Here is a 20722-nt window from a genome sequence, read left to right on the forward strand (position 1 = left end):
CACTACTATATTAATTCAATAAATTTCCACAATGGTCCTCACTGCTCTTCCTGCCTCAGAGTTTGACCCCAACAAAACCATCCTCCAGGTTGATCCAAGTCAAAGGTAACTCTGACCATGTTGCTTTCCTTTGTAACAGTCACTAACAACCTCTTCCATGTGTAAGACAGATCCACAGGCTTGTCCATCAGGTCTCCCTGGGATCTGGCCCTTGCCTGAGTACCCAACCCTGCCTCCCTTCACTCACTGTCACTCAAAGCATACGGCAGCAACAATCCCCCTGCAATTTTCTCTCTTAGCCAGATCTTGACTCGCACAGTGTCAGCTACCCAAGGAACCCCTCCTTCTCTCTCCCTGTGGCTAATCCTCACCCATGCTATAAGCTCATCCTCAGTTCATCTCTTGTAAAAAGGCTCTCCTCACCTGCACTTTGCTTTGTCCTTTCCATACCATCATCACTATGTTTACCCTAGCACCTAAAAATGCTATACTTGGCCAAGCACAGTGGCTCATGCCTGTAATCCCAGCAGTTTGAGAGGGCAAGGCAGGTGGATCACCTGAGGTCAGGAGTTCGAGACCAGCCTGACCAACATAGTGAAACTCCATCTCTACTAAAAATACAAAAATTAGCCAGGCATGGTGGTGGGCACCTGTAATCCCAGCTACTTGGGAGGCTGAGGCAGGAGAATCGCTTGAACCCAGGAGGCAGAGGTTGCAGTGAGCTGAGATTGCACCACTGCACTCCAGCCTGGAGAACAGAATGAGGCTCAAAGAAAAAAAAAAAAAAAAAAGGTACACTCACTTTTCTGCCTCTCAACCCTACGTAGTTCTCTTTCTGTACTCTGATTTGTCCTAGAAAGAACTGGAGGTGGTCAGGCGTGGTGGCTCACGCCTGTAATCTCAGCACTTTGGGAGGCTGAGGCGGGTGGATCACATGAGGTTAGGGGTTCGAGACCAGCCTGGCCAACATGGTGAAACCCCGTCTCTACTAAAAAATACAAAATACAAAAATTAGCCAGGCATGATGGTGGGTGCCTGTAATCCCAGATACTCTGGAGGCTGAGGCAGGAGAATCGCTTGAACCTGGAAGGCAGAGGTTGCAGTGAGCCCAGATCACGCCACAGGTACTCCAGCCTGGGTGTAGAGCCAGACCCTGAGAAAGAAAGAAGAAAAGAAAAGAAAAGAAAAGAAAAGAAAAGAAAAGAAAAGAACGAACAGACAGAAAGAAAAAAAAAGAAAAAAAAAGAAAAGAAAAGAAAAGAGAAATAACTGGAGATAGTACTTCCTCCATCAGAATGAGCTCTTTGTGGGAAAGGCACCACCTCACTTACCTTTGACTTCTACAGTCCCTAGCACAAAGTCAGGCACGCGGGTGGCATTCAGTTAGTTTGTGTCTTTAAGACATTTATCGTTTTACTCAAATATTATCTAGCTCATCTTGAAAATTACAACTAAATATTAAAAATGAGCTGGAAAGGAGAAGCCGATTTGCTCCAGCAGATGCACAGCCAGTTCTTCTTAAGCCTGTGCCTGAGAAAGTCTTCCTGATATTCAGAAACTGGTTAAAATCCTCCCCAGGGAAGCATTCTGAGAAAATAACATCGGAATGTTTTGTGTGTTGGTTGATGGCATACAGCTATATCCTAATGTAGATGTAGGAAGGGCAGCTCTGACCACATCTCAGAATATAACACATTCTGTGGATGAGTCTCTCAAATAATTAAAAGCTTATATGACAACATCCAGCATTAGTTTTTGGCCACAAATCAATATACTGATGAAATCGCTAATTTTGGTTTCAACAAAAATAGAACCAGTCTTCCCGTCCATTCTAATGTACAGTCCCATGGAGTAATGGAGAACAGATCGGACACAAGGCCTTCCAGTACTTGTGGAAAGGGGCTTGCCAAAGGGGCCCTGGATCAGAGGCATGTTCTCCTGGAGGCCAGGAGCCGCATGGTCCAACAGCCTGGGGAAAGGAGGCACTTCCCCTCCAACTGGAGAGACTGGGCTAATGAAGTGAACCCAATTATAAAATGGCTCGTTATGTTAACAGAGGTCGTGGTGTCTGGAAATTATTGCTGGGGTGTCTGGAATTCTTAATAAAAATTACAGGAAGTCTGATTGCTTGTGGGAAAATCTATGAAGCTAAGGGAGAAAGAAAGAATTCTATCTTCTGGGAGAACCCCAAGAGCCAAGAGCTGACTCATCTTTACAAGGTGTTAATCAGGAGGGCAAGGTGCGACCTGAACTCTGTTCCCTGGAGCTCTCCTCTCCTGGATGAGAGAGGCCCATTTGGCCATGGCTGTCCCTGGCTGACACACACCCCTTTCACAAGGCTCTGTATGGGAACCAGAGGGAAGGGTGCCCTAGGTTAACTTACGACACATCTGCATCTCTGGTTCCCAGCTTGGCCCTTGGAAAAGCACAAAACACACATGCCTGCATTTCAAGCACTGCTGGTTAATTTTCTATACCTGATCTTCTTCCTCTACTCCCATGCTTTGTTTCCTTCATCTGTTACTAGCAGAATGATGTTGAGAAAGTTATTTCAAGCATCCTTAAGTAAAAATGAGGTCAAAGGGTCCCCACTTCATGGGAATGTAGTAAGAATTCAATAGGAATAATGCATATAAGGTACTTTGGATGACACCAACCACATAGTAAGAAGTTCAATAAATGTTTTAGTGTATTTTAGTTATTATTATTATTTTATTTTAATTATTATTATTACAATTGTCATTGTTCTTATTGTTCTTGGTAGCGCTATGGTTACAGAGGTTAAAATCATGGTTCTTGGCCAGGCGCGGTGGTTCACGCCTGTAATCCCAGTACTTTGGGAGGCTGAGGCGGGTGGATCATGAAGTCAGGAGTTCAAGACCAGCCTGACCAACATGGTGAAACCCCATCTCTACTAAAGGGACAAAAATTAGCCAGGCATGGTGGCGTGCACTTGTAATCCCAGCTACTCAGGAAGCTGAGGCAGAAGAATCACTTGAACCCAGGAGGTGGAGGAGGTTGCAGTGAGCTGAGATGGTGCCACTGCACTCCAGCCTGGGCCACAGAGCGAGACTCCGTCTCAAAAAAAAAAAAAAACAAAGGAAAAAAAAATGTCACGGTTCTCCTGCTTGCAAGGTGTGAGATTTGGCAAGATATTTAAACTTTCTGTGCCTCAGTTTCTTTAACTATAAAATGGGGGTGACTGTAATGTCTAATTAGTAAGCGAGATAATGCCATAAAGAGCTCTGCACGTTGCCTGGTAGAGGAAGCTTGGAGAAACTGACACAAAGGATAATTGTTACTGGTTCCTTGTCATGTTCCTTCTTTCTTGATTTATTGGACGCGTATCAAGTAGTGGCCCAGTGCTTAGGTTTCTAAATCTCCTCATGTGAAATAAGAGGCTCAAGAATTGTTTGGAAATGTTCTCTGCAGGTGGGATGCCTTTTCTGAAACTGACCCAGCAGTTCTGGACACCTAGGTCTCGCGATTTCATCAAAAGTAAAGTCCACTATCTTTAGGGGCCTCAAAGTCTGCCCTTATCTCCATCCTTGACTTTCAATTTCTCAGGAACTACAGTTTCCAACATTTATTATGGGTTTGGATCAATGAAATGTCCTTTCATGCCTCTGGGAACTTAACTCCAATTATAAAAGCCCTGGTGGATGAAGCTGGTGGTCACCATCGACAGATGGGGAATGAGGGATAGGAGGGACTTGTCAATGATGGAGCCAGGAACCTGCAGAGTCAAGCTCTAACCACTGCCTGCCTCCACCTGAGGCCCAGAAAAGCCCAGGTCCCCCTAGACAGCTGTGGTGAATCAGGGCCCAGTACATCAGGGAGGGTGGTGCTAAGAAAGAAGCCCCTGGCAGCCAATAATTCCTGATTCCTGGGCTCCCTTTAGATGGAGACAAAGAGAACCCTCGTTAATCTGAGTGGGCCAGAAATGGAGACCAGCTAGCCGGTCTGCTTGGTGCTGGGGGATGAGAGGGTGGATGTGGTGTTTGCCCCTGTGCAGGAACCAACCAGATCTGGTGGAGGCTGCTCTCTGATGCCTCTGGCATGCACATGCTCACGCCTACATTCAGAGCACTCCTGGGCAGTGCTGTGTGCCCGGGTTGTGCCTCAAGGGCATCCCCCTCCCACTTTTTGATTTGTTTTTCCAAAGAGTGCCCACCAGGAAATAGGAGAGTTTTCTGGATGGGTTCTAAGAACTCTCTGGACTATCTTTTTAAAAGGCAAACCAGTCATGTCAGTGTCGTGTGTGTATCAGAAAAATTCAATGATCACGTCAAAACTTACAATATAACATTGATTCTTTAAACTGAGGTTAGAGGAGATAAATGAGAAAAACAGCAAGTCATTGTAAATTAAAAAAAAAAACCTTTTAAATAACTGTGCAGATGGTACAAAGACAAGCTAACAGGTTGTAATAGTGGTGAGCAAAAACATCGCTCCAAAGTAGAGTTAGAAGCCTGAATTTTGTGAAAATAAGGCTCTGGGTGTCTCTGTTGCTTTGATTTCAGTGACTAGGTCACTCATTACCTTGTATTTGGGGATGGTCTTCAGAAGTTCTTTCACTGGGACATCTGTGCCAACCACTCCCAGGAGAATGCCCTTCGATCTCTGTCGAAAATAAACATTGAACTATAACAACAGTAAGTTAACTTGGCAAAAGAAACAGAATCTCATGAGAAGTCACATACCGTCTGCCTGGTGCCTTCCCCAAACTGATAGAGATTGAGGATTAACCCATATCTCCAAGAACGGTCTCTTCTATCCCCCACCCTCTACCTAAAATGTTACTGGGTAAAACGAGAGCTTCTCAGGCCAACCGTTAATACTCCTACCAAGACATACTCCTACCAAGACACTGTAATAGCTTGTCTCTCCTGTCTTGAAAATTAAACACGGATTTGAAGAAACACAAGAGTTTCAGCAGCTAAGGGCTCTAAATATTCACCAGTTTCTCTTATGAAAGCTTTTTACAGGAAAGATAGTATGTTAACTGCTTTCTCCATTTACACTGCCATCTGGTGCCCAGGAGAGAGAGACTAAATAGCCAGAGAAATATATAATAACCCTAACACTTTTACCAACTGAGGACCAGGGTGAAGGAATAGGCCTCCAGAGCCCCATTTTCCAAGGCATGTAACCATTGTGATTTGCTAAAACTTTCCAATGTCAGAAAGGCCATTGCTTTTTTAAAGGTTTTGTGGTGGGTTGAACAGTGTCCCCCCAAACCTCATGTCCACCTAGAACCTGAGAATATAATGCTATTTGGAAATAGCATCTTTGCATACGTAATCATTAAGGATCTTGAGATGAAATCATCCTGGATTTAGGGTGGACCCTAAATCCCATGACTGATTTCCTTCCAAGAGGGAAGGACACAGAGAAACGCATAAGAGGAACAGGTCACACGAAAACAGAGGCAGAGATTGGAGTGACACTGCCACAAGCCAAGGAATGCCCGGGGCCCGGAGAAGCTGAAAGAGGCAAGGAGAAATTCTCCCCTAGAACCTTCGGAGGGAGCATGGCCCTGCCGATATCTTGATTTCAGATTTCCAGCTTCTAGAATTGTGAGAGGAGAAATTTCTATTTTTTAAGCCACCCAGTTTGTGGCACTTTGTTCCCAACAGTCCTAGGAAGCTAATAAAAGGCTGGTAACTATAAATGAGAGTGGTCAGTGCACCACAATCAAAGATGGTCTCTGCGGCTTTTTCTCCTCTGGTCCTCTAACACTTAAACTTTGGAAAGGTGCTGCGAACTCCAAAATGACGTCAGTCTGGGTTCCTCTCATCTGGTTTTGATTTGGTGATTCTAACGGCAAGATCAAACAATAAGGAAAAATGACACACATCCTATGCTTAAAAATCAAAAGTCACCAGAGCTGGAGTCAGAGGGGGTCTGAGAAAACCACCCTCCTAGCATCAAGCAGGAAGCTCAGCCACTGTACTCACGGTTTCGTTCTGCTTACTAAACACAGGCATGGCTACAGTGGTCATCAGGACGGGGCCCTGATCATCAGTCAGCTGGATGGAAGAGAAAAGCCAGTTACCAGGGAATGGTCTGGAAACCACAGTTCTGGAGGCCACCCCCTTGACAATCATGTCCTTTCCAGACCAGGGGCTGTTGAGATGGACCAGTGCCTACCCAAGCCTTCAGTGGAGCAGGGAGCACAACATATCTCCTGGATTTGCAGAGGACAGTCCCAGTCCCCTGCTGGGGAAACAAATCAGCTGTCGTTAGTCACTCCAGCAGATCTGTTCTCTGTTTTCAGCCACTTTGGTTCAAATAGAGCCTTGCTTGGATCTTCCTGATTCTTTTTATTTTATTGGCACAGGTTTATTTTACTATTTTACCTCCCAGACATTTATGTTTCATAAGAGTGCTTCTCCTTAATCTAAATATTGAGGATCAGAAAGCATGTGCATAAAAGGTCTGGTGAGTGGCCCCTGCTAAAAAGGACAGAATCTGGAAGCATTTATTTCCCCCAAGGCAGCCAGTCAATGTCCTTTTACCTCTCTGGGTCTCTGAATGCCAGTCCCAGATGGAAAACAAATAAAACAAAAACAAAATTAAATGATAACTTTATCATCTGACTTCTAAAATCATGATGAAGAAAGTCATCATTTCTCTTATAAGAATGGCCCTTGAGGACAGGCGCGGTGGCTCATGCCTGTAATCCCAGCACTTTGGGAGGCCGAGGCAGGCAGATCACAAGGTCAGGAGATGGAGACCATCCTGGCTAACACGGTAAAACCCCGTCTCTACCAAAAATACAAAAAAGTAGCCAGGTGTGGTGGCAGGTGCCTGTAGTCCCAGCTACTCAGGAGACTGAGGCAGGAGAATGGCATGAACCTGGGAGGCAGAGCTTATGGTGAGCCGAGATAGCGCCACTGCACTCCAGCCTGGGTGAGAGAACAAGACTCCATCTCAAAAAATAAAAAATAAAAAAATAAAATAAATAAATAAATAAATGAAAAGAGTGGCCCTTGAAATACAGCATGTAATCCGTGTCTTTAAACCTCTGAATTGGGTTACAGACACATGGAGACACACCATTGCACCTGCTTTTCACACAGTGTTGGGAGACAGGCAGGAACCCCTACTTTGTCCCAAACAAATAGGGAAACAGAGTCTCGGAACATGGTAGGCTTTGGCCCAAGACAAATCTGGTTCTGAATCTCAGCTCTGAATCTTTCCTAACGGCACTAGTGAAGTCTCCACGTGCTCATATGAAATAATGCCCACTATTCCCCAGCACTGTTGCCATGAAGACAAAATAGAAAACTGCCCAGCATGGTACCTGGCATATGGAAGTGCTCAAAGGATGCCAGCTTCTTTTCCCTGCCTTCAAGGTCACACAGCTAGTAAGTAGCAGAGTCCAAAATGAGATTAAGGCTGGAGGCACCGCTGACAGGCACCAAAATTGACCAGGCAAGTCCTTCTGGCTTCACAGGCTGTTCAAGCCCCCAAGTGAAGCAATCTGTGAACCAGAATCCACTATCTGCAACCTAGTGTGTTTTCTGATGTTTGGACACTTCTCTTCCATAGCTTTAGTTCCACAGAATAATCAGGTGTTGCTCCCTCAATCTCCTTGGGAAGAGGCATTATAAAGAGAAGATCCTAAAATCTAAGCATCTGAAGCCCCCATTGACTGGCTGGTCACTTGAGTAAATGTCATTAAACTTAGTCTTTCTTTTGCCTTGTTCTTCTAATAGATTATTAGAGCTGTGGGATGTCACTACCTACAATGCAGTACCCAGGATGGCAGCACCTGTAGCACCTAAATGCTTGTTAGAAATAGTCTCAGGCCCCATACCAAACACTCTGAATGTGAATAATTATTTTAATGATTCGTATGTATATTAAAATGCAAGAAGCATTGGTATAGGGCAATCCTTTCCACTTCATTTCCATCAATAATCAAGACAGCAAGGAGAAGCTGGCAGGTGTTGGAAAAAATATCCCAACAGGGGTGGAGGGGGCCATGTTTTTATTAGTTTCACATTGATATCAAGATAGGCCTATATTCCTCCATGACAAGTAAAACGAAGCAAGACTCTCCTGGTCTATCTAGGACTGGGAACTCATGGTGACATGGTTAATTTTATGTGTCAGCTTGGCTAGGCCATCGTGCTCAGTGGTTTGAGCAACTATCAGTCTAGATGTTGCTGGGAAGGTGTTTTTTTAGATGTGACTAACATTTTAATCAGTAGACTTTGAGTAAAGAAGATTATCCTCCATAATGTGGGTGGGTCTCATCCAATTGGTGATGGCCTTAAAACAAAAGACAAGGCCCCCCTCAAAAGAAGGAATTCTCCCTGTAGACTGCCTTCAAACTCAAGAGTGCAACATAAACTCTTGTTGGAATTTCCAGCATGCCAGCCTGCCTGCCTTACAGATTTCAAACTTTCCAGCCCCACAATTGTGTAACCCAATTCCTTAAACTAAATTCTTCCCCACCCTATCTATATAGCCTATCTCTAGCTCTATAGGATATCTCTAGAGAACCATGACTAATAATATACATGCTAATCATGTAAGTGATTATTTTGGGCATCCTAATTTGGGTGTAAGAATATGTAAACAAAATTTAATTCATCAATATAACAACCAAAAAATATTAACTATGAGGTGATGCTGACTGTTAGTGTTGCCACGAACCAAGTCAACCAGTATATACAGTCTATAACAGTTTTGGGGAACATGGTTCTAACATCTTGCTTAAAATACTCAAAGCATACTATGGCCACCATTGGAAACCTGCAAGGACATTTTCAAAGGCAGAACCAGCCCACGGTAAATAGTTCTCTTAGAATTAGAAGTCTTTCCATATTCTGACTCCTTGATTAATTGTTAATGCTATAAAGAAAACTGATTTGAGCTGATCCATAACCCTGGACAACTTCCACTTTGCAACTCAAATCAAATTTCAAGCAGTGCCAACATGTATCATGGATGAAATCAAAACATATCATTGACAATAATGAGAAATGAAGCCTTTTTCCTCCAACCAGTAAAAATCAGTTATAAATCACTAGTAATTGTCCTGGCACAAAGACAAGATTATGAGAAACTAACTTCAAAATATTAATCCAGAATATAGTATCAACTTCACTCAGGAGCTAATTCCAAATGTAATTACTGCATCATTACTTTAAATAAGAAACCCATAATATTACATTTGTACTGAAACCATTCATTTGTAACCAGCCCCAGGTAAACAAAGGAAATGCAGTGAGTTCAGTCTGGCAACAGTTCACATATGGGCCAATGATCTCATGGACCTCTCCTAGGGGTAGTTCTGGCCCCAATTTGAATTGGCTTGGCCAGAACCCTCACCCGTAGGCTTTCCTATATATACCAGTTCATCATCATGGCAACAAGGGCTGGCAGGAACACGGAAATACCATTTACAGAAAATTAAGACTCTCTTCTGCACCCACCAGCTCCATCACTCCCAGTCCCCACAGGTCTGGACTCTGTGAATCTTAAACATTTCCTGGAGAAACACATCAATTTGCAAGTTCATTTATACTGTAAGCACTTTATGATGGAAAGGCATTCTATACTCTTGCCATAGGAAATAGCAGTCAATGGCAAGTTTTTTTTTTTCTTTTTCCCACACCACCAAGCAGAAGTTATGCAGCCAACTATGGCCAGAAACCCTCTGTCTCCCAACACACTTAGGGGGTCCCTGCTTTTCTGTGGCCCCCCAACCTGTAGCTGCTACTGAAGCAAGAGCACTGCTTATGATTCATACATCTGGCTTCCAAGAAAAATGCAGATGTAGAGTCAACATTCATTTTCCAAGGGATAGGAGCAGGAGATGGGGGTCACCATGGTCCATCTGGGCAAAATCCCATTAACTCAAGTCCAAATGGGAATCTCAAAATGAACTGCTGTGCACTTACACTTGCCCAGGCTTTGAGTGGGCCTCCGAAATCTGTGGCTGTGGTGCTCTGTTGTATAATAAGTGTATATTATTCCATATCCTTCATTTCCCATGCTACATAATGGGGACCGTTCGGGTATCAAAGGAAATGATGAATAATAATACTGAACACCTGGTTTATAAAACCCAAACTTGCTCAACAGATTGACTGCTTCCTGTCAGCTTCCCAAGTTAATCATGCATGTAGGCTCATATGAATATGCATTCGAACTCATGTGCAAGGTCCACGCGGTCATGCCAGGCCTCCTCCTTAATGCTTGATTAGTTTCCCACTGATGGCATCAGTTGGCAACATGGCTAGCCCTAGGGCATGACCCCAGAGAGCATAACAACACAAGACTTGTGAATCCATCCATTTTGCTGCTGGCCTAGTCACTTACTCATTGATTTCCTTAATAAACACTCCTTGAGCATCAGCTATGTGCCAGGTTCCATGCCATGTGCTGGAAAGACAACTAGAAATAAGGCATGAGTCTTATCCCCAAGGAGCCTAGAGTCCGCCAGGGGAGAAAGAAAAGCTAACATGGTGGAGGAAGAACTGGCTGGGGATGGCATGCTGGCTCTCATTTGGCAAGCAGAGAGGCTCTCTTTTCCAGGTCTAGCATGAACTAAAGCGAAAATGCCTGGTGTTTATCAATATCTGTCAGGGTTTATATGACAGATTCAGAATGCTTCCTGAAAGCCAGTCTAACAAAAGCAGGAGAAAGTAGTCTGCCGCAGAGCGATTTCATTCCATTGCTTTATACTTAAGGATATTGGTAAATGGAACAATGCAGGGGTAGACATCTTGTAAACTGCCTGGCACCTTTCTTTTCCTTCTTCTGTAGGTGTCACCTGCTCCCTTTAGGAAAGTCGTCTTCATCCCCTCCAACCACAAGGTTTCTTAGCAGTCAAGCTCTCCCATCCTGAGTGTGGGGATGGACAGCTGACCCAAGCTGTGTTAACCAGAGCATTTCATGCACACAAGTGTGCACACACACACTCTGCCTGAGCTGCACTGGTAAGTTTATTAGTTAGGCATGCAGTTCAGGCTAGGCTACCTGAGATTTTTTTCTTTTTCCGACCTGCAGCAAATGGGAAAGACTCCCTACTCTCCCTTGTGAATGGCTATAAGAACGTCAGCTTGACAGCCATGTCCCCTTGCCACACAGAGAGGCGATGAGACTGAAAAACACAAACCCACAGAGAGGAGGAGAGATGAATGTGTGTGTGTGTGTGCGCGCGCAAGCGCACGCGCGCGTGCATGTGCTCTGTGTATGATGGAGAAGAGAGAAAGAGGGAGGGAGGAAAAAAAAGAGGGAAAGGGCGGGAGGGTACCAATCCCTGAATGCCTTCATTCCCAAGATCAATTCCACCAATGCCCTTTTCCATTATTGCGTTGCTTGAGCCAGTAAGTTTTTTCTTTCAGCTCCAATGAGCATGAAATGGATTTGTGACTCTTAGAAGTGCCATTCTGGGCCATAAATGACCTAGGCAGCTCTAGATACCCACTGAGGTGGTCCCAAGTGCCATGTACAATCCACACAAAGGAGAAATTTCTAAGGCCAAAAAGGTCAAAGGGAAAAGGGCACCAACATTCCCAAGATGGGTGGTTGCGTGTCTTTCCCACAAGGGAAGAAATTTAGGTACCTGCAAAGTACCCGAATACTGATGGTAATGACCACTCTTTATGATGGTACAAAAGACTACTGTCACTAGAATTTTATGTCAAGCCTTCACAATGAGTAGAAGTTTGGCCGCTTCCCCAGTGGATCCCCATGGTGGGTAGCAGTTGTGGCTATGTGCTTGCTGCCTGGGCAGCCTCCACCTTTGAAGGACAGCTGTTTGGGTTGCCTTTTTCATCTCTCTATTCAGAGAAAGCTTGCCAGGGCTGGTTGCAGAAGCTTCTATTTCTCCTGCAGCTGGAAGCCTCTGGGGGTGAATGCCAAGCTGCAGAGAAAGGAGGCAAGCTGGACCTGGAAGGCATCTGAGCAAGCCAAGGACAGCACTCTTGGCAGCCCATTTGAGGACTGCCAGGTGGTTTTCAGCGGAGTCTCCTGCCAGATCTGCTCAGCCCTGGAGGCTTGGGCTTAAAGGGAAGGTTGTGCACAAATGGTGAACTCGGCTCAGATACAGGACTGGCTCCAAGTCAAGAACAAAAGCTAATCCACTAACTCTCATCAAATATCATATTTCTTCTATATTTTGCTCCTCTTACATTAGTGTTTTGCTTTATTAACATTGATCAACATATTGATTATGTTAGTAAATAATATAAATGTATAATACTATAATACATAAATATTTTCTTTTTTTTTTTTTTTTTTTTGAGACAGAGTCTCGCTCTGTCGCCCAGGCTGGAGTGCAGTGGCCGGATCTCAGCTCACTGCAAGCTCCACCTCCCGGGTTCATGGCCTTTCTCCTGCCTCAGCCTCCCGAGTAGCTGGGACTACAGGCGCCCGCCACCTCGCCCGGCTAGTTTTTTGGGAGGCCGAGACGGGCGGATCACGAGGTCAGGAGATCGAGACCATCCTGGCTAACCCGGTGAAACCCCGTCTCTACTAAAAAATACACAAATATTTTCTATGTGTGTGTATAACTTGTGAGTACGCAGCTGTGTTTCTGCTGTCTTCCTTTCAGCACCTGTGAGGAACCTCAACGTGCACTCTATGAAAAGACACTGCTACCATCTAGTGGCCATCAGGGTAAATTGCAGGCATGAGGTCCTGGACGACAAAAAGCCGTTTCCAGAGTATGGACCTTACCAACAAAAACCTATCTTAGGGGCCAGGCGCGGTAACTCACGCCTGTAATCCCAGCACTTTGGGAGGCCAAGGCGGGCGGATCACCTGAGGCTGGCAGTTTGAGACCAACTTGGCCAATGTGGGGAAAACCCGTCTCCACTAAAAATACAAAAATTAGCTGGGCATGGTGGTGGGGCACTCCTGTAATTCCAGCTACTCTGGGAGGCTGAGGCAGAACTGCTTCAGCCCAGGAGGTGACCGTTGCAGCAAGCCGAGATCGCGCCATTGTGCAACGCCTGGACAACAGAGTGAGACTCCATCTCAGAAACTTAAAAAAAGGTATTTAAATGCCAGCTGATGCCATTTAGTTACCTACCCAACTGAGGCAAAGGCTGGCTGTTATCAATATTTAGGTCTGATAACATTTGCCTTGACAGAAAAGTAGTAGTTCTAAGAGGTGAAGAAACACAGCTGTGCACATCTATAAATCAGATGAGACATTATGAAAAGAGAACCACTGATTCCTTAAGATACCCAGAATCTGGGCTGGGCGCAGTGGCTCACGCCTGTAATCCCAGCACTTTGGGAGGCCGAGGCAGGTGGATCATGAGGTCAGGAGTTCAAGATCAGCCCGGCCAAGACAGTGAAACCCCGTCTCTACTAAGAATACAAAAAATTAGACAGGCATGGTGGTGGGCGCCTGTAATCCCAGCTACCCAGGATTCTGAGGCAGAGAACTGCTTGACCCCGGGAGGCAGAGGTTGCAGTGAGCCAAGATCACGCCACTGCACTCCAACCTGGGCGACAGAGCAAAACTCTGTCTCAAAAAAAAAAAAAGAGGAAGAAGAAGAAAAGATATGCAGAATCTGAGAATGTGACAGGCAAGCACAGCAAAGGAGAGGTTCTTTCACACCCACTTTCTCAAACGCAGCTTGAACAAAAGGGACACCAACTCCTTGGCACCTTTGCCTCTCCCCATGAGCTTAAGTTTATCAATGACTTGGGAATTCTTAAGGGCCATTTTCTGGGTAGCACATAATAGGGTTAATGGGGTGAAGGTGGGAAGAAATGTCACCTATGCCCTGCAGTTTGCACACTCCATGGCAAGGAGAGAGGAAGACAACAGAAAGCCATCAGAACAACTCTCTGAATGATTAGTTTGTGAGGGCACCAGGGCAAAGAGCAGGGAAATGTACATCGGGAAAAGGGAATGTAAGCAGACTATGTGGCAATTTAGATACCTTCCCCAAACAAAACCTCTGCACCCTTCCCTCCTCCACCAGCCAAAAAAGTCTTTTGTACCTAACCTTTCAATGGTCACCTACCTCCACCACCCCCAAATCTCCCACCCCTTTCCATCATCACAACATCTCTTATCCTCAACACTGGGCAGACATGTCAGGGAAAGAATCTAGTAAGATTGTACTGGGCATGTTCAGGAGGATGTTTTCTCTGGAGACACACCCCCAGTAGAGATACAGACACCCGTTGGAGGAATAACACAGGTGAAAATCCACTGAAATGTGGGGCAAGGAAATCCTATTGCATCTCATGCCTGGAAAGGGACCACAGTATTGATACTGCCTACTCGGCTAATGTTAACATCATCTGACTCTGGCTGTGGATTTTACTCTCATATTCTTTAGATTTCCACTACTGTTAGTGATAATCTTGAGGTTTGCTTATTGTGAGAGGTTTAATTGAGAGACTTTACAATATGAATAAGAAACAAGAATAAGAAGTTAGTAAACCTTTCAAGTAACATGTCCTCTTGCTTTTCACTTGATTGTCTTGGTAAAATGTGTCACTAAATCCTTGACAATGCTACATAAAAGATATTTTGCTTTTAGCCAAAACATTTTCCCTCTTCTTACTGAATCGTTATTACTTGCATTTGAGATTTGGAGATTCTGTATTCTTCTATGAGATTTCACTGCATTTTAACTTGTTTAAATACAAAAGTAAACAGATTTCCTTCTTTGAACTTTAACTGCATCTCGTATGAGCTAAATTGTTGAATTTGTTTGTTCTCTTTCTCTTCTTAACAAACTGAAGACAACTTTGTGAATATAATGCTGGACAATCTTGGAACATCTATATGAGAATCTAAAAACAGTCCTCTTCTCATAAAATTGTTATTATTCAGGAACATTTTGATATTCTGTCCTTTTGTTCCAGTGATTCTAGGATATGTCATTAAGCAAGGAATATGTTTTATGAGTAAACATCTAGATAGAGGGAGGATACTGCCTTTGGCCAGGAACACATATAAATAAAGCCATGGTCATGAGAATATCACTGATTAACATATCTGAAAGCTGTCTTGGAAACCACTTTGTTGGTTTATTTGGGTATAACCTGCTTATTTCAAGAATGCCCAGGACTAATGACAGTGAAAATTATCATGAGGCATTGGATTTTGGTCAATATTTATGATGAGCCATGACACATAATTGACCCCCCATGGTGGCCAAATGTTCATATTTTCACAAACATGGCTTAGACACCTCCAAATAGATGCCTGAAAACACAGGCAACTGTCAGAGCTTTGGGGCCCTAGGACAAAACCTTCTCCTTGTTTAAAGACCCCCTGAAATGCTGCTTCCTCCATAAAACCTTCCCTAACTAAGTGGAAATGAGAACCAGATGTTCTCAAACTTCACTACAAAGATAATCATATTTATTCTACAACCAAAGATACCATCTAGGACCAAAATTTGTGCAAACTATTAATGAAGCAAAGTCACTGAACACTGTGGCTGGAAGAAATACTGGGAATTGTGTAAAGCCTGTGCACTCCAAGGGCAGAAGCTGGGAAAGATTCCTCTTTTCATCCACAGCATTTAACACAGAGCATGGTACACAAGACATGCTCGGCAAATGGTCCTTACATGAATTTATTCCAATACTATGCTTTAATTTATTTCATAAATGAGGCCCAGGGAGGAAAGAAGGCACAGAAAATTAGTACCGGAATTCAGGCAAGACTCTGGGGTTAGTGCTCCCTCTTTCACATTGTACAGCCTCTCCTTGCTCATGACTCCTTCACTGAATATCTTCGTGTATTCTGCCTGTATCAATGTGCTTGGACTGAGACTGTAAGGAAGTGCCGAGAAGCTGGTGCACAACGTCCAGCTGATGTTACACCGATAAAGGAAAAGGACTTAAAAAAAAAACACACAGCTTAGTTGAATACTGCAATGTGCTTAGCAGCACAGAGAAGACAAAAAGTAACAAGCAATCGGAAGCAAACAGACCTGCATTAACATGCTGGAGAAGGTTACTCAAACTTGCTGAGTCATTTTTATTGATCTATCCTTCCATCCTTCCTTCTGTCTATCCATCCACACGCCTACCTTTCCATATCCATTGCCAAATATCATTTGTCACTTGTTACCAAACATTGCTGTGAATGTTCTGCATCTACGAAGCCTTAAATTGAACCCTGACAAAGACCTTCCAAGTGCCTATGCACATTTTACAAGTGAAGGAGTTAAAAAGGCAAAGTACCTTGCTCCAGGTACAGAAAACAGCAGAATAAAGAGCTGAGTCTTGGTCTACCTGATGCCAGAGCCCATGTAGTAACCACTTCACCCTCAGTCTCCTGTTTTGGGGTGCAAAGACAAATGCCATGTTTGGTCCTCAGGAGTTTAAAGTGTAGTAAAGGAGGTTGCAATCAAGCAAATCGTCCTTTAAATAGGAAAAGTCCTTAGAGTTCTTACAAGCATTAAGTGCATTATAGACATAAAGTGCCTAGCACCGTGCCTGGGACATCTGACAAGTGCAATTAATCTCATAAAGACCATTCCAGACTAGGCCAGAGAAACTCTTATGCTTCTTTGAAATCCAAAGATTTGAACTTCATCTGTCTCCTGAACTGCATAAACAAAATAGGAAGACATGTTTCCTTTATCCCATGATCGAAATATCTTGGTTTTAACAGTTAAATAATATGAAAGCAGTTGGTGGGGGTGGGGGGTGGTTAATTATATTATGATCGTAAATATTAAAGGAGATTAGGAAGGATGCACATTGGGAAGGAAGTTGTTATAGAGGAAGGGAGTCTGGGAAGGAGGGACAGATGCTTCAGAAGTACCCAGCCTGTAAATCATCTAATGTGTTCCAGGCCTAGGCAAATATGGATGGGTCCCATCCAAGCACACAGGGCTCATGATTCAGCAAGTGGTTCAATTTCGTGAGTCATTTCTGGAAAAAGAAAATCCATACCATGGCATTAGTCTTTGCTTGACATTTTCTACCTCATGAAACTTGGTTGGGTTTTCCAAAATCCTTCTAGTTAATTTGAAGGGATAAACATCTAACTTTTTGTTTTTTAACTTCTTGGTAGCACTGATGCACAGGATTGCACAACTGCTCCAGTTTACCCCAGAGGGTCATTTCAGTTGAATCCTTTGGCATGAGATGTCTGGCAGCGCGTCCGAAGCCATTCCTTCAGTTCTCATGGAAGTGGGCTACATTTGGGTTTGTAATGGATATATATCCATTAATTGGGGATGTGACCAGTGAATAACGTGACTGGAAAAAGCATCAGGCAGTCGAACAAGACCAGACCATTAAATATGTGGCTCAATTTACTAAGAAAAACTGAAAGGCAGTTTCTTCATTAAAATAATTATTTTTTTTAGTTTTAATGTGCACAAACAATACAGGTAGATAAATTTTGTCAGAAAATCAGATTTGTCAAAAAAATTTTGCCAAAAAGTAAAGAAAAGCTATGCATACGCATGCATGGTGTGTGTGTTTTCTCTTGAGTAACTCATCGTATTAATCTAGTATATCTTCCACACAGGAAATCCCTTCCTATGAGAACTAATACAGTCAGATTAAAATCATTGATGATGATTTGACATTGATTTGATACAGACTTGATTTATTATATTTTACATAGATTTGGTTTTCAAATTAGTAACTAAATTGTATTGAATCTGATTTACCTCAGTGTTAAAATAGTGTTCTTGTGTCATCTTTCTCTAATGCAATCAGAAAATAAAATATGTTTATTTCCTGGGTTGCTTAATTCTTTATCTCATTAAGATACTGGCAGCTGTCCTTTAACTTGTTCTTTAGCTGGCCTCTTCCAATGCCTTGGCCATAAAGTGTAGATTCATGCATTGTTGATTTCAGGAAACACCCCACGTGTCAAGTGATGGATACAGGTGTTCTAAACCTACCAAGAAATACGGAAGAGACCCCAAAATGAAAATCCAACTCATTGAGTTCAAGATCAACTTTGTGTCAATAAAAATGACCTACAGAATTGTATCTAGAAGCAAAGAAACAGAACACTGAGTGTCCTGTGATGTCCTCTTCAAGATCACCCAGGCTAAATATTGGTGATGTTGACATTAATATCATGGTATCACAATTCAAACGGCTTTATGAAATAACTTTACTCAATCCTCTGCCTTCCCTTCTATGTAGAAGGAAGAAGGGTATCTTTATATCTTTGGGGATGTAAGAACGACTGAGATGAAAACAACTTTTAATATTTTATTGTTTTTACTCAGATGTTTCCTTAATATTCAAAAGAAAAGGCAGTTTCATTGTAGCAATGTTGTGAGTAGAGTTTGTATTGTTTTAGCACCTTAACAGAGTCATACTTTATAACTGTGCTTGTTTTAAATAAATAGAAAACGCTCATATATTTAAATAAATGACAATTTTTGAAAGAAGACACTGGATTCCTAAGACACTAAAAATTAAGTCTGAAACTAGAAAGCATTGAGATGTAAGGAACTGTAAAATCAATTTTTGGTTTTCAACCTAACACCAAGTTCTTTTTGCCTATTTTTTAAAGAAACCATTTCTGCTTTTACTTTATCAAATGTGTCTGTATTAAACAAGGTGTAATGCTGCTAGCATTATTAATAATATTACTGTCCCTGCCATGGCCAACACTACCTCTCATTGAGCACGGGGTGTGGATGGATGAGCCCTGAGCAGGTGCTGTTCCTGTACTCTCAGGAAAATCCCATAAGGGACATGTCTGTACCCCAGTAAAACAAGAAAAACCAAGGCTCAGGACGATGGTATCCTGGTCCAAGGTTACCAATGAGAACTGGCAGGTGGGGCCTCCATTCCATGTCCAGCTGACTCAAGTTAGTGTTAAGAGCAATGGGCTCCTTTGCCTCACCAGTAGGAGTGGAATGCATCCCTTCTGCAATGACGACTGCAATACCAGAGGTCACACAACTTGGTACAACAGTCCCCAAATAGCAAATTGGGCAGATGTCATTTTCACCCTGCTTCACTTTTTCCATTTTTAAACCAAGGTAGCCCTTCCCCCAACCAGAGGTGTGAGGAGGATAGGCAACACCTACCGATTGAGGCTCAGGTGGGGTGGGTGACCTCCATGGTTTAACCACACACCTGCCATTTTTTGTGGATTTTCTATGCTCAGATCAATGTCGCTCTAAGCATCTGACATGGACTGAGCCTTTGATTAAAGATTGGTAGAAAGATTGGTGGATCACCTTTGGTAGAAAATAAGGATTATTGATAAACAAAGGTACTTTTAGACTTGTCCCACATAAGACAACCTACTGTTGATAAACCTTTGTCCTTCTGATTATAGCTGTGTGTACCAAGAATCGATGCACGTTATGTATGTGTATTTTTACAACAGAGTTTGGGTGTCCCACTTTTTCATTTGCTTATTTCTTGGGAGAGCTGGGCTTAGCAGACAATTGTTAGGTTAACTCTTGGTAGTCTATTTCATTTAGTGTATTTATGAGTAATACAATTAGTTCATTACTACAAATATAATCATTTACTTATAAAAATAATATATGCTCATCATACAGAATTTGAAATATAAAAAAATGTATTAAGAAAACAAAATAAGTATTTGTTATCCTACCACTAGGAAATAGCCACTCTTAAATATGGCTATGCATTTCTTTCCAATACAGTTTTGTACATCTGTTTGTACACACACACACACACACACAACAGGAGCATAATGTACATAAAATTTTACACTCTGATTTTAAAATAATGTATTTTCTCACATTACTAAATATCCTTTTGAACTATGATTTTGTTTATGGCTTCTTAATATTCTATCTTTTGGAAGTTCAGTGACTTTTTCAACAACTTTCTCATTTCAGGGATTTTAGCTCTTCTTTTCCTCATTACAAATAAAATTGCAAGTCACTGACCAATTTAGGCTAGATTCTGCAGAAGAGGGTTATTGAGTCAAAGGCTGAAAGTGTGCAAGTTATTGGTATGTAGTGGTAATGTTTTATTGAAGGCTTTTATCAATTTTCATGCATAAAAGTGTAAAAGCTAAAAAAACTTTTTAAAAAGTTAATAATAAAATGGAATCTTTTGTTTTTACTTTGTTTTTTTTCCTGAATAATCAGGAAAAATAGTATATAAAGCATAAAAATAGTACATAAACACTACAAATGTTCAAATAAATTTGAAAATGGAGTAAACCCTGATTTTTCCCTTCACACACAAGTAGACACACACTATGAAGTTGTTTGACATGAACAGATTATTTCTTTTCAATAAGAAATGCAAATAGCAGGTCAGGCACGGTGGCTCATACCTGAAATCCCAGCACTTTGGGAGGCTGAGGCGGGTGGATCACCTGAGGTTAGGAGATCAGCCTGGCCAACATGATGAAACTCTGTCTCTACTAAAAATATAAAAATTAGCTGGGCATGGCGACAGGTGCCTATAATCCCAGCTACTCGGGAGGCTGAGGCAAGAGAATCACTTGAACCCCCAGGAGGCAGAGGTTGCAGTGAGCCGAGATCGCGCAATTGCACTCCAGTGCGGGCAATAAGATCAAATCTCTGTCTCAAAAAAAGAAAGAAAGAAAGGAAAGAAAGGAAAGGAAGGAAAGGAAGGAAGGAAGGAAGGAAGGAAGGAAGGAAGGAAGGAAGGAAGGAAGGAAGGAAGGAAGGAAAAAAGAAAGAAAGAAAGAAAGAAAGAAAGAAATTCAAATAGCATCTTGCTTCCAAACGGAGCTCCACGGCCCCCCAGGAACCCACACGTAGCTTCGGCT

At 42.7% G+C, this 20722-nt stretch overlaps 1 protein-coding gene across 4 annotated transcripts in view; it reads right to left on the reverse strand.

Moving 5' to 3' along the window:
- Positions 1-20722, reverse strand: part of CACNA2D3 (calcium voltage-gated channel auxiliary subunit alpha2delta 3) — a 948786-nt gene that overhangs the window by 224983 nt on the left and 703081 nt on the right. For all 4 annotated transcript variants that reach the window (XM_073010036.1, XM_073010035.1, XM_073010037.1 and 1 more), the window contains 2 exons: positions 5961-6032; positions 4543-4623 (listed from right to left, as the gene is read on the reverse strand). In XM_073010036.1, the coding sequence (XP_072866137.1) occupies positions 4543-4623; positions 5961-6032 (153 nt within the window). The remainder of the gene's footprint in view (positions 1-4542; positions 4624-5960; positions 6033-20722) is intronic.

Source organism: Chlorocebus sabaeus, chromosome 22 (genome assembly GCF_047675955.1).
Source record: "Chlorocebus sabaeus isolate Y175 chromosome 22, mChlSab1.0.hap1, whole genome shotgun sequence".
NCBI classification, from domain to species: Eukaryota; Metazoa; Chordata; class Mammalia; order Primates; family Cercopithecidae; genus Chlorocebus; species Chlorocebus sabaeus.